Raw genomic sequence first — 14,483 nt, forward strand, 5'->3', positions numbered from 1 at the left:
TCCCTTTCCTCTTTCTTTTCTCCTTCTGTCTACTATGTGAAAGTCACCACTCTCAAAGAAGATTTGTAGTGAGCAACAGAAATCAATGTGTTTAAGACACGAGGTGGCTGTGAGGAACTGGACTTTTTAAATTGCCTTAAAACATTGCTACTGGAGAGAACTGTGCAAGCCTCCTGCCTGGGGATTGAAGAAAAGGCTGAAGGGAGGAGGCCATAGCCCACAAACTTTTAGATTTGTGAGGCCCTAGGGGTGAAGTCTTGGGTGTGATGCTTCTTTTAGGTGTGTGATGTTTATCTAGAGACCAGACTTTGGCTATGTGATGCTTATCTCCTATGAGCCAGGCTGTGTCAAAAGCAGCCTTTTGTGCACTCACCCATCACTGCCCTAGAGAATGTCTGACTTTTAGCAGGGATGCCTCTGGGGCAGCCCCCCCTCCCCAAACCTAAATGACTTTGCAAAAACCGGTACCTCCAGGCTCTGCAAAAGCAACCCCCCCCCACACACAGGAGGGTTTCTCAGCGTATATAAACCCACTGAATTTTGTGTGGGCTTCTCTCCTCCACCACTCCCCAATGGACCAAGACACTCACAACAACAACCAAGTTTGGCAGAGACCTTTGAATCTCTATAAAACTTTCTTTCTTTCTCTCTTTTCCTTTGCACATTTTCTTAGGTGTCTATATTGCAACCTAAATGGCTAAATACCTGTTTTCCTTTACAATACCTGTATGCTTTATATTGCCATGTTACTGTAGATAATAACAACCAAAACGGCTACATATCTGTTTTCCTTTGCAACCAAATTGTTCTAAAATAAATCATATATATATATATATCTGCAAACACTGATCATCTAGTATTGTTTTACTTTAATTTACTCCAAGGGATTTAATAATAAATCAAAAGTTACTCCTGCCTGGTAGGGTAGGTCGTAACAAGTGTATTTAAAATTTCCAAGTTGGCTTTGTAGAGAAAAGTGGGACCTGCTTACTGAATTTTTTTGCATGGCTTCCATCTCATTGCTATCTCTGCCAGTTCTTCAGTAACTGAGAGTTTTTCAGATTGTGTTTTATAGTCTTCTCATTGAGAAAAGAATACATTGTTGCAAGAGTAAGGTGAAGTTTTGGGGGGAAAGCTGACCTCTATTAAATCAAATTAAAATTACTAATTTGATCATCATATCTGTGTGTGTTTCAGTACTAAGCATGAGTATTTGTCTCTTACCAAGTTGTAAATAAAACACTCTCAAAGACAAATGTTAGGCAACTGTAATGGACAAAATACAGAAACTGTGTTGTTAACAAAATCTTTCTTCTGATAGAAGTGAAGATTGAAGATAGAGATCTGAAATAAGGATTGGTTTTACTTGAGCCTGGAATATTTATATATTTTAATAATTAGTGTGAGAGTCTTAAAAGTCTGGATATCAGTCTTAATAGCTGGGAAGGGTAAAGCAACTTAAATGGCATTTAAGACTGCTTTGAGATTGGCCTTTTGATATTCTGCCCTCAAGAGCTTCATTTGGAAACTAAACAATTACATTATGATGTTTGATGAATTCTACTCCCAGGTTTTTTTACTGGCAGGGAAAATTTTGCAGACTCGGTCTTAATTACAATAAATACAAGTAATTACTTTGAGCACACCTTTTTTATAAAAAAAAATTATGACATCTCTGCAAATTTTTAGAGAAAATATTTGGTAGATTTTATCTAATGTCTAAAATAATTAAATTTGTTTAGCATTAGCGAGCATCAAGTTACATCATCAGATTCTCAGTTGTCTTTCTATTTTTTTTTGGCAAAAGCATAATTTTTTTCATTTGAAGTTTGAGAAATTCTATAAAAATATAGTGGTTATACTGAATTAAACACAGATTTACACTGTAAGAGTTAAATATACGTTAGGAGTTACATTGCAAATAGAACCATATGAGGTGCTTAATTTCATGCAGTTACTCCCAGTTGTGCAATTCACAATGTTAATTCACAGCTAAATTACTTTTTAATTTCACTGTGGCACGTCCAATGATTTGCTATGTTCTACTACTTTAATACATCTGAAGTTTGTGTCTAAAATCTGTTTATATCAGCTACTTATTTTAAGACTGACTTTGAAAAAGTTCAAGTGAAAACTGGAAAATGCTTGCAAGTACACCTTTTATTTTATGGTGGATGCTCTAGAATAATTGTAATTTCATAATAAAGATAAATAAATTAGAGTACTTATTAGCATGTGTATTTTGAGAAGTTTCTGTATTTGAGGTTTCTACAATCTATTTACTTCCAGTTGCTTGTAATTAAATTTTCGAGATTTCAGTGTCTCACCTAAAGTAGTTGCATAAGGTGCAATGGTGGGGGAGGGAAGTTTGGCTACCTTAGAGTATAGAATTGGGAACAGTTTTGTGGGTTTTTTCCTCTGTCTTATCTTTAACATATGCATATATAAACTTGCGTATATTCCATAAAAATCATTACAGAAAGATAAGTAATAACCCCTGTGTCACAGTGCAAAGATGCTAAACTTGGCTCGTATCAGCAATAGTGTGGCCAGCAGGACCAGGGTGGTGATTGTTCCCCTGTACTCGGCACTGGTGAGGCCAAACTTCAAATCCTGGGTTCAGTTTTGGGCCCCTCATGACAAGAAAGACATTGAGGTGCTGGAGTGTGTCCAGAGAAGGGCAACAAAGTTGGTAAAGGGTATGGAGCACAAGTCTGATGAGGAATGGCTGAGGGAACTGGGGTTGCTTAGTGTGGAGAAAAGGAGGTTGAGGGTGCACCTTATCACTCTCTACAACTACCTGAAAGGAGGTTGTAGCCAGGTGGGGGGCAGTTTCTTCTCCCAGGTAACAAGTAACAGGACAAGAGGAAATGGCCTCAAGTTGCACCAGGAGAGGTTTAGATTGGATATTAGGAAAAATGTCTTCATGGAAAGAGTGGTCAGGCATTGGAACAGGCTGCCCAGGGCAGTGGTGGATTCACCATCCCTGGAAATGTTCAAAAAGCATGTAGATGTGGCACTTGAGAACATGGTTTAGTGATGGGCTTGGCAGTGCTGGGTTAACAGTAGGACTTGATGATCTTCAAGGTCTTTTCCAACCTTAACAATTCTATGGTTCTAATGAGGGTTAGAATTGCCCTTTGCAATGACAACGGACTTACCTTGTCTCAACTTGCCACGAATCCTGATTTAGGATCCTCCTAACTACTCCAATTTGTCATTAATGGGCAATTTAGACCACTTAAAGAACCACAACCTAAAGTATTGGCAAAAGTAGTTTTATTGAAATATGATGTTATAAAAGTGCGACAAAGTTTGATGGCAAGGTTCACTCTATTACTGTACTGCACAAAGGATATAACAGTGATTCAAAACTACCAAGGCAGAATCAAAATTACCAAGACAAAATCCTAGTGTTCTATATTATAATGTTATAAGCAATACCAGTCACTTATCAAAGATCTGTACTTGGTAAGAGATCTCTTGACCTTGAGGAGCAACCTTGAGAGGCATCCCAGCTCAAGGGGAGATCACTGCCATGCAACCAGATGCTTAGCAGGGAGAGCTCAAAGAAGGTTCACTTAGCCTGTCATATTTATGGAATAAAGTGGTTGGCTTGTAGTCAAATTGCATACAATGGGAAAGGTATCCTTGTACACACAATTTTCTTTGTTCCTTGATAAATGAGTCTTGGAAAAACCACCTGCTATTCATGTGTTCATTGCATGATTGGTGTTCCAAGTTTGTATGGATTGATGCGCATTGATGCCCCTTTGTGGGTTTTCAGAGAATGGATTGGAACTAGAGAAACTCTTGGCCTGTCTACAGCTCAGACTTTTCTGTCCTTTGGAGCCTGTACCAAACTGTCGTGGTCTGAAGGGGGGACAGGACACGAGGAAGGGTGCAAACAAAGTTCTTTATTCAGGCGTGCGCCCGATTCTTATCCGTCCCGCCAGGCAACAAAAGGGGCAGAACATAGGGTGGCGTATCAGACAGACAAACGGGGGAGCAAATCAGAATAGGGCACAGGCAAAAGGGGAATGCCAGGAACTGTTCCCATCCTGAATCGTGTTCCCTCACACCAAACTACTCCTAGTTCAGTTAAGGGGTTGAGTGCATCTGTCACACAACTATAATGGGAAACCATAATAATAAATTTATTTAGATAGGGCACTTAACCAGTGTTCTCAGCTTTTTTGTCCTGTGTAGTCTTAAAGATTTTTTAAAAGCTTTTTATCTTCTTTATTGCTATGTTTAAGATTCTGCACATAATTTTTAGCTGTCCAGATAATTGACTATGAAGAGGAAACAGAAAAAACATGAATCTCAAAATTAGGGCTATAGTTATAGAATGATATAATCACAAAATGGTTTGGGTTGAAAGGAACCTTAAAGCTCATCCCGTTTCAACCCTCCTGCCATGGGCAGGGACACCTTCCACTAGACCAGATTGCTCAGGGCTCCCTCAGCTTCTCTGGGCAACCTGTTCCAGCCAGTGCCTCTCCACCCTCACAGTAAAGAATTTCTTCCTAATATCCAATCTAAATTTATCCTCTTTCAGTTTAAAGCCATTCCCCCTTGTCCTATCACTACATGCCCTTGCAAAAAGTTCCTCTCCAACCTTCTTGTAGGTCTCCTTTAAGTACTGGAAGGCTGCTCTAAGGTCTCCCTGGAACCTTCTCTTCTTCAGGTTGAACAGGCCCAACTCTCTCAACCTATCTTCATAGGAGAGGTAATCCAGTTCTCTGATCATCCTGGACCTCCTCTGGACTTGCTCCAACAGGTCTACATCTTTCTTGTGTTGGGGACCCCAGAACTGGATGCAGTAAACCAGTTGGGGTCTCACCAGAGTAGAGTAGAGGGGAAGAATCACTTCCCTCAATCTGCTGACCACGTTGCTTTTCATAGAATCAGAATTGTTAAGGTTGGAAAAGACTTTTAAGATCATCAAGTCCAACTGTGGGTCTCAGACATGGTCTTCTCCTACAGCTAGTAGTTCTTCATTTTTCCAATCCCTGCCCTTCACCTTCTGTATCTCGGGCGGTGTGGCTGGAGCACTTGTTTGTGAAGACCAAGGCAAAAAAGTCGTTCAGTACCTCAACCTTCTCCATGTCCTGGGTAACCAGTCTCCCACATACTTTCTGTCATGCTTTTTTCTTTTTGATTTTTTTTACATAACTCTTGTTCATTAAAAGAAGACAAGTTAAAAACCTTACACTATATTATAGATGCAATTTTGAATGAGAAGAGGAAATAAATCAGAAATTTTTCATGTGGTTATAATAACATAGGAAATTAAATTGCATTTAGACAGTGTGCACTAGTATTTTAATTTTTTCAGTATGAAAGAGTGAAAATATTTAATGATTCACTGTACATGTATGGTTTTGCAGTCTGACCATTGGCAGAGAAATTGTGGTTTTCAACTACCACCTAAATTTTTATTTATATTGTTTAGTATTTTCAGAAAATATTAATAGTTGTTAAAATATCTTAGGGTTTAACCTTCATTTGAGATTAAATTCAACCTAATGTTTATCTTTATTTTTATTTCTTTAAGGCCCTATTGAATTTGAGGAATGTAACACATCCAATGCAGTTGAAGGTGAGTTGCTGTAGCATAGTTATTTACCTAAGAATCCTGTGGATAGGACCTGAACCTGAGGAGAGAAGAATATTCACATTTTAATTTCTGTATTCCAATAGACCAAAAAGTTGTTTTTCTTTTGAGAAACAAACTTCTATGGAAATGAGACCTAAAATACTTTATGCGGGTAGGTTTAGATTAGCTATGAGGAAGTATTTCTTTACTGTGAGAATGGTCAGGTACTGAAACAGGTTGCCCAGGAAAGCTGTGGCTGCCCCATCCCTGGAAGTGTTCAAGGCCAGGTTGGATGGGGCTTGGTGCAACCTGGTCTAGTGGAAGGTGTCCCTGCCCATGGCAGGAGGGTTGGAACTAGATGATCTTTAAGGTCCCTTCCAACCCAAACCATTCTGGGATTCTATGATAAGCCTTCTGACTGAAGCAAAGGTGATAGATGTTAAGAAACTACTCTCACATTCCATTTGTCATTGTTTTGGTCTGGATGGAGCACAGAAAGGAACTAAATCCCAGGCTAGCATTTAAAAATAATTTTGAAACTATTTCTGTCTCTATTAAACTATAAGATATGACTGAGTTTATAGCTACCTGATTTGTGAGAAGTTTTGATTTATTTCACCCTGAATATTTCTAAAAGTAAAGAGATTCCTTATGTGCTGTGTAATGTATTTCTGTAAATGGGAATACTGAGGGGTTTTTTAATGATGTACTCAAATTGTCAGTTGTTAAATTATAGAAACCAAATTATTTCCACCATTTTGCCTAAAGTCTTGCTGTAGGTAGTATCTTACATCAAAATAAAACTGTAGACTAGTTGGATCAGATGCTTGCACTTGGTCATTTTGTTTCAAGTTTGGCAGTCTACTTTGATTCAGCAAAAAATGGGGAAAGAATCAGACATGGTAGTAAGTCTGATGGAATATTTAAATGTATTTTAATTGTAGTGCATTAAATGGGTATGAAAGCAAACTTTTTTTCTTTACTGAAACTATATATATCCAGTGCTAAAACCAGGGAAGAAAAGACAAAGAGAAGGTGTGGTTCTAGACTCGGAGACAGCATTAGAGCTGGCTACAGCACTGGGAAATCATGAAGTCAGCATCAGCTGGGAAGCCAAGAGATGTTAGTTTTTACAGGACCAAGATGCTACTTTTTAGGATAGACAGGGGCTTGCAGATATCAGGAACATGCAAGGAAATAAGAACAGGGTACTGAACTGCAGTAACTGAGTTCAGTTTCTGACCTAAGTGCATTGGTTATTCAAGATTGGCTGGATCAATAGCTCCTGTTGAGTTTCTGTGAGCGGAGTCCCTTTCCTCAAATCTGGCAGTGCACCCATCTTCTATAAGTGACAGTCTAGCATACCCAGCTTGGAGAGTTGGATGTAAAACAGAGATGAGTTTTATAAAGGTTTATGTTATTAATGTGTTGTGTGAACCATATCTTTTTTTTTTTTTTAATGAAACCGATGTGTTTTTGGTAGGCAACTCAGCCCCACACAGCCGCTTGCTGTCTCTCCTCCAGTGGGATCGGGGAGAGAATCAGAAGGGTAAAAGTGAGAAAACTTGTGGGTTGAGATCAAGATAGTTTAATAGGGAAAACAAAAGCCATGCGCACAAACAAAGCAAAACAAGGAATTAATTTACCACTTCCCATGGGCAGGAAAGTGTTCAGCCATCTCCAGGAAAGCAGGACCCCATCATGCATAACAGTGAGAAGACAAACACCATCACTCTTAACGTCCCCCCTACCTCCTCCTTCCCTCAGCTTTATATACTGAGCATGATGTCATATGGTCTGAAATATCTCTTTGATCAGTTGGGGTCAGCTGTCCCCACTGTGTCCCCTCCCATATTCTTGTGCACCCCGAACCTACTCACTGGTGGAGTGGCGTGAGTAGCAGAAAAGGCCTTAACTCTGCGCCAGCACTGCTCAGCAATAACGAAAACATCCCTGTCTTATCAACCCTGCTCTCAGCACAAATCCAAAACACAGCCCCATACAAGTTACTGTGAAGAAAATAACTCTGTCCCATCCCAAAGTGGCACATTATGTTACTGAACAACATATTGGAATAATGTTCCCTTAGTTTATTGTTCTGTTCATTTAGTTTAGCTCCATACCTACCTCCACTGTTAGATTTTTGTATCACTTGTCATGGCGGCATTTAAAAGGTATTGGCATTGGTATGCAGCAGTGTCTGACATATATACTCATTTCTTTGATCTTTAAATGAAAAGTGTTTGTTTCACAGGGATAAAACCACGAAAGAGGAAGCCTTTTGGTTTTTCAGGAATAATGAAAAAAGAAAAAGATATTGAGTCTATGTAAGTATATTCCCAGCTTGAAACCTTGTCTTATATAAAAACTAACTGATGTGTAACAAAAAAATGGTTTTATAACAGAAGTTTAGAGGAGTGCCATGAATATTAAAACATTGCAGCTATTTAAAATGTTTCTAACTAAAAATTTTAAGGAAATAATATAAATGTTTTCATAGTAATCTACTCAGGTTTAATTCTTTCCTCTGCAGAGGTAAGTAGATCTCCCTCGTTCTACATTTGAACATTGTAGATAATGTGATTCTCATGTGTACTCCTAACAAAGTAGTAGCTCTGTGTGTGGAAAAAGTATTGTATGTCTGTGTTCGCAGAATTGAAGCTTCATTTATTTGTTAGAAAAACTTTTGTGTACTGTATAGAAAGACAGAAAAAATGTTGAAATGTTTTTCAGTAAATCATGTGCACATTGATTTCTGAAAGACCATCATTCTAACTCATGATTGATGTCCCACCATGACAAGTTGACACTGGTTGGATGCCAGGTGTCCACCAAAGCCACTCTGACACTCCCATCCTCACCTAGACTGATGAGAGAAAATATAATGAAAGGCTCATATGTTGAAATAAGGACAGGGAGAGATCACTCACCGATTACCATCACGGACAAAACAGACTCAACTGGGGAAATTATTGAATTTATTACTAATCTAATCAAAGTAGGATAATGAGGATAAACCAAATCTTTAAACACCTTCCCCTCACCCCTCCTTTCTTCCTAGACTCAACTTCACTCCCTTCACTCTACCTCCTCCCCACAGCGGCACAGGGGGATGGAGAATGGGGGTTGCAGTCAGTTCATAGAATCATAGAATCATAGAATCATAGAATATCTTGAATTGGAAGGGACCCACAAGGATCATTGAAGTCCAACTCCCGGCCCTGCACTGGACAGCCCCAAGAATCACATAATGTGCCCGAGAGAGTTGTCCAAACACTTCTTGAACTCTTGCAAGCTTGATGGTGTGACCACTTCCCTGGTCTGCTTAAAAGTTGCAGAAAGAACTTCAGATTCGAATATTCCCTTGAGCAAAATTAAAACTCATGCAAGTTATCTGTTGATACCAAAACTGATTTTATTAATTGCTAAGAGATGCAAAAAGAAAGAGGAAAAAATAAGAAAAGGTGGAAAATGCTAAGATTACTTCTAGAAGCAGAGAAAAGATACCACCAAAAACTACTAGCTGATCTGTATGTGTGTGGGGGGAGAAACTGTTTTCTGCCTTTTTTTTTCTCTGTCTCTGCTGCTTTTTCCAATGTTATCTCTTTAACTGTGGGATGTATGGGGTGTGTGGGGGTGTGTGTGTGTGTGTGGGGGGGTGTCTTAACAGCTTTAGCTCTCCGGAATGCAGCCAGGATGTGGGTTTTGCTGCTCACACCGAGCTGTATCTCAGGCCGTGGCAGGGTCCCGTTCAATTACTCCTTTTGGCCCTCAGAACTATGGTAAGGGTAGATATAACTCAGACGTGTCGCATGGTGGGCCTCAGTCCTCTCTGGGCCGGCAGACTTCCAGTTCTTCGGTGGCAAACAGGCAGCATACGGACCTCTCCGGGCCGGCAGGGTTCCAGTCTCTGGTGGCAGGCAGGTAGCATATGGTGGCAGGAGAAAAGGGGAGGGCGAGGTGGGGAGAGACTCTCAACTGCAGTAACCAATTGTCTTTCCCACTCCTCTTTCCCTACCTTTTTCAAATTTTTCCTCAACTTTTATAGTGTTCAAAGGCGGTTGTATGTGATTTCTTGGCACATAACCCTATTCAGATGTTTGAAGAGATATGATAACCATGAACAATAACAGGATCTTTTGGCAGGAAAACTCCAGCAGGAAGCTCTGGTGAGAACTTCTGGTAGAAAGCTGTCAGACAATTTTTGGTAGGAAGTTTTTTGACAGGCAGAAACAATGGCGAAACATTATTTTTTTGGCATTTCTATGTTATCTGTCTGTTACACCTGGGGAGCCTGTTCCAGTGCCCAACCACCCTCTAAGTAAAGAACCTTTTCCTAATATCCAACCTAAACCTCCCCTGACACAGCTTCAAGCCATTTCCTTAGGTCCTGTCACTGGTCACCACAGAGAAGATATCAGTGCCTGCCCCTCCACTTCTCCTCTTGAGGAAGTTGTAGACTGCAATGAGGTCTTCCCTCAGCCTCCTCTCCTCCAGGCTGAACAGACCAAGTGACCTCAGCCACTCCTCATATGGCTTCCCCTCAAGGCCCATCACCATCTTCATTGCCCTCCTTTGGATGTTCTCTAATAGCTTTATATCTTTCTTGTATTGCAGTGACCAAAACTGTACACAATATTCAAGGTGAGGCATCACCAGTGCAGAGTAGAGCAGGACAATCACCTCCCTCAACCGGCTGGCAATGCTTTGCCTGATGCACCCCAGGACACAGTTGGCCCCCCGGCTGCCAGGGCACACTGCTGACTCATATTCAACTGTCCACCAGGACCCCCAGGTCCCTTTCCACAGCACTGGTCTCTAGCCTCTCATTCCCCAGTCTGTCCTTATGTCCAGGGTTGCCCCATCCCAGGTACAGAATCTGGCACTTTCCCTTGTTGAACTTCATATAGTTGGTGATTGCCCAGCCCTCTCATTTTTCAAGGTCTTTCTGCGGAGCTTCTCTGCTTTCAAGGGTGTGATCAGCTCCTCCCAATTTAGTATCATCAGCAAATTTACTTAGTGTACCTTTGAGTCCTGCATGCAAGTAATTTATGAGGATGTGGAAGAGAACAGGCCCTAAAATGGAGCCCTGAAGAACTCCACTAGTGACCAGCTGGCCTGATGACACCCCATTTACTATAACCCTTTGTGCCTGACCTGTGAGCCAGTTGCTCACCCACCACATGATGTGTTTATCCATCTGTGTGCTGGACATTTTGTCCAGAAGGATCCTGTAAGAGACAGCATCAAAAGCCTTACTGAAATCCAAAAAGATTACCATCAACTGGCTTGCCTTGATCAACTAGGTGGGTTACCTTGTTATAGAAGGAAATCAGATTTGATAAGCAGGACTTTCATGAAGCCATGTTGGCTGTGACCGATGATGGTGTTATCTTTCAGGTGTTTTTCAGTAGCTTCCAGAACAATCTTCTCCATAATTTTACCAGACACTGAAGTGAGACTGACAGGTCAGTAATTTCCAGGGTCCTCCTTCTTGCCCTTCTTGAAAAGAGGGATGTTAGCCAGCTTCCAGTCCACTTGGACCTTTCCAGATTCCCAAGACAGTTTAGAAATCTTTGAGAGAGGTCTCATGATGACATCAACCAGCTCTTTGGGTAGCCTGGGATGAATCCCACCAGGTTCCATAGACTTATAGGGATCCAGCTGGAGCAGCAGATCCCACACAAGTTCAGGGTCAGCTGGGAGTTGATCATTCTTGCAGTCATGGTCCTCCAGCTCAGGGTACCGGGACCCCCCCAAACCCATCATCCATGTTGAAGACAGAAGCAGAGAAAGCATTAAACCTCTTTACTTTGTCCCTGTTTGTGAGGTGACCATCCTCATCCTGTAATGGGTCAATGTTATTTCTGCACTGCCTTTTGCTATTACCGTATTTTAAAAACCCTCTTTTTATTGTCCCCCACAGTACTGGTCAACTTCAACTCCAATTGAGCTTTGACCGCACAAATTTTCTCCCTACAGTGGCAAGCAGCTTCCCATATCCCAGCATTCCTTCCATATCACCTGACCTTGCTTCCACTGGGCATACACTTTCTTTTTTTTGCCTTAGCTCCAGAAGATCCCTGCTCAGCCAAACCGGCCTTCTGCCTCACCTACTTGACTTCTGACATTTTGGAATTGCTGCTTGTGGTGGGGAAAAAAAAGTGATTTTCCCCCTGGAGTTAAAAAAATGGTAACCCTCGAGGGGGTGGTGTCACTTAGTGTTGATCCAATCAGTGCCCCTGCAAAATTTAAACGTATCACACCAGACTGGAAAAGAAGGATGATGAGGTAGTTGTTGAAGAAGTGGCCATGTTCTGAGACCACGAGGAGAGAGAGAGAGAGGGGACCAGGAGCCCCGCTGGGGGGCCACGGCCCCCCAACCCCCCAGATGGGGTTGCAGAAACTCGGAAACAGTGTTAAACTGGACCGAGGTCTGTGACTGAAAGGCTGGGAGTCTTTCTCCACTGTGAGTGGGCAGCAGGAGCAGCGGTAGAGACAGCAGTGAATGGAGAACTATGGCAGAGAGCCAGATAGAGATAAGAAGCAGCAAAGGCGGCATGCAACCAAGCAGGAAGACACAGAGATGTCTAATGGAGAGAGAGAGAGGACTAAGCTCTACGGAGACAGTTTTGGTGTAAGAACTGAATCAAAACCCCCCAAAACCCCTCTGAGACCTCCTAGAGAGGAGGGGTGGACTTCCAAACTCTCAGGGAGTCCTAAAATGCAGCATGCAGCAGAGAGAGAGAGAAACTAAGAAGCTCAGACATCCTGGAAGCTGGACCAGGACAGCCGGATGGAATGCAGAGGAGGGCCTTGCCCCCCCCGCTTCTGCCAGGTTGGCAGTTTGAGACAGAGCAAAGGAGTTCTGATAGAATGCTTGAGGCAAAGACTTTCAACTGAAAGCTGCCCTAGATGTTCTGACTCAGGGGAGTTTGAATCCCCTGAGGAAGGGACCTTCATGGGGGTCTTACACCCCATGATATGACGTGGTGAAGCGAACTTTTGTCCCGGCAATCGCAGTCCACGGGAGAGAGACCTTCACTTGGAGTCGAAGGGCCGAGAGGGGTGAGAGGAGACCCCCCTTGTGTGTAATGGAAAGAGATCCAGCTACAACTTCAGCTACGATTGCTGCATGGAAGAAGAGAGAGACTGCTACCCTAAACGTGGAAAGGATCTTTCCTTCTTCCCTTCTGGATTTTTATTGGAGGGAGAAGAGATTTGATCCAATGTAAATACTGCTTTATCATAGGAGAGATAGTTAAGATTGTGTATGTAATGTATTATAATATTTATCTGTGTAGTGATTGCAATATAATTCCCTTCCCCCCATATTGAGTCTTGTGTTGTGTCTGGAAAACCCCTCTCACACTGGGGTGAGTTGTGGGAGGGGAGTTTGGACTAGAAAATTGGATTTTTAGGGGTCTCAAACCATCACACTGCTCCTGTGCCCTTAGGAGGTGGTACTCAACATTGATGGATCCCATCACCTTTAAAAGCATTTTCCTAGGGGACCTTACTAATTCCCTGAGCAGCATGAAGTCGGCTCTCACTCTGTGGTCACTGTGGCCAAGACGTCCACCAATCACCACTTTACTCATGAGATCCACTCTGTTAACAAGCAACAAATCAAGGAGGGCACCTTTCCTAGTCAACTCCCTTAGTATCTCTACCATGAAGTTTTCATCCAGGTATTTTAGGAATCTTCTGGACCTGTTTGTACCAGCTGTGTGATATTCCCAGTTAACATCTGGCAAGTTGAAGTCTCCCATAAGGACAAGGGGAGTTGATTTAGAGGTGTCCCTTGGTTCCTCGAAGAATACTTCTTCAGAGTCATTATCCTGGCTGGGAGATCTATAGTAGACTCCCACAATGACATCTGCATTATTTATTTGTCCCTTAATCCTTACCCAGAGGCTCTCAACTGTACCATTGCCAACTGCAAACTCCATACATTCCAGTCTCTCCATTACATACAATACCACCCCCTCACCTTGCCTGCCCATCCCTCCTGCAGAGCCTGTAACTGTCCATCATGGTATACCAGTCACAGGACTCATTCCACCAGGTTTCGCTTATGCCAATGATGCCATATCTCAGGGACTGGGCCAAGGTTTTGAGCTCCTCTTACTTGTTCATTATGCTGTGCATATTGGTACAGAAACATTTCAAGTGTGGTTCATTTTAGCCAACACCTCATGGAGCAGATTGAAGGATCTCGCTGGCACTCAGTCCCTCAAATTTTGGCATGCCATCCCATTGCTGATCACTGGCAAGCCTGGTTTTGTCCCTTTTCCCCTTTCAATCTAGTTTAAAGTTCCATCAATGAACCCTGCTAGCTCCTGTGTCAGTAGACCTGGTGTTTTATAGACTATCCCATGGTCAAAAATCCCAACATCTTTCAAATAACACCAACCTTGGAGCCACATGTTGATCTGATAGGTTGGCCTCTTCCTTTTGATATTCTTCCCTGCTACTGGAAGGATTGAGGAAAAACTGCCTATGCTCCTGATCCTTCGTCCCAAGGCCCTGAAATCTCTTTTGATTGGACTTTTCTTTATCTCATCATTGCTGACATGAAGAACCCATAGTGGATAATAATCAGAGGGCCGTACTACACTAGAGACTTCTCTAGTAACGTCCCTTACCCAAGCCCCTGGGAGGTAGCAGACTGTTGCCCGTAACGAAAACACAAACCAACAGAGTGCCGGTTTATGGGTGCTTTATTCGGGGCCCGGGAACCTGAGGACTAGCGTCCCAAGTCAGGATTCCGAAGACCCTCATTTTCAGTTCAGTTTTTATACCTTTACACAAACATGTCTACGTGCAGTTCTTACTTGTAAGCAGTTACACTTAGTTACAAACACAAACTCATATTTCA

The 14,483-nt window shown here is 42.1% G+C and overlaps 1 protein-coding gene across 1 annotated transcript in view; it reads left to right on the top strand.

Annotated features, from left to right (window-relative positions):
- The window catches only part of LOC116779979 (F-BAR domain only protein 2-like), a 214,269-nt gene that overhangs the window by 125,857 nt on the left and 73,929 nt on the right, over positions 1-14,483 (top strand). Inside the window, exons 9-10 of the mRNA XM_032674481.1 lie at positions 5,561-5,605; positions 7,857-7,929. Coding sequence (XP_032530372.1) covers positions 5,561-5,605; positions 7,857-7,929 — 118 coding nt within the window. The remainder of the gene's footprint in view (positions 1-5,560; positions 5,606-7,856; positions 7,930-14,483) is intronic.

This window comes from Chiroxiphia lanceolata, chromosome W (genome assembly GCF_009829145.1).
Source record: "Chiroxiphia lanceolata isolate bChiLan1 chromosome W, bChiLan1.pri, whole genome shotgun sequence".
Taxonomy (NCBI): domain Eukaryota; kingdom Metazoa; phylum Chordata; class Aves; order Passeriformes; family Pipridae; genus Chiroxiphia; species Chiroxiphia lanceolata.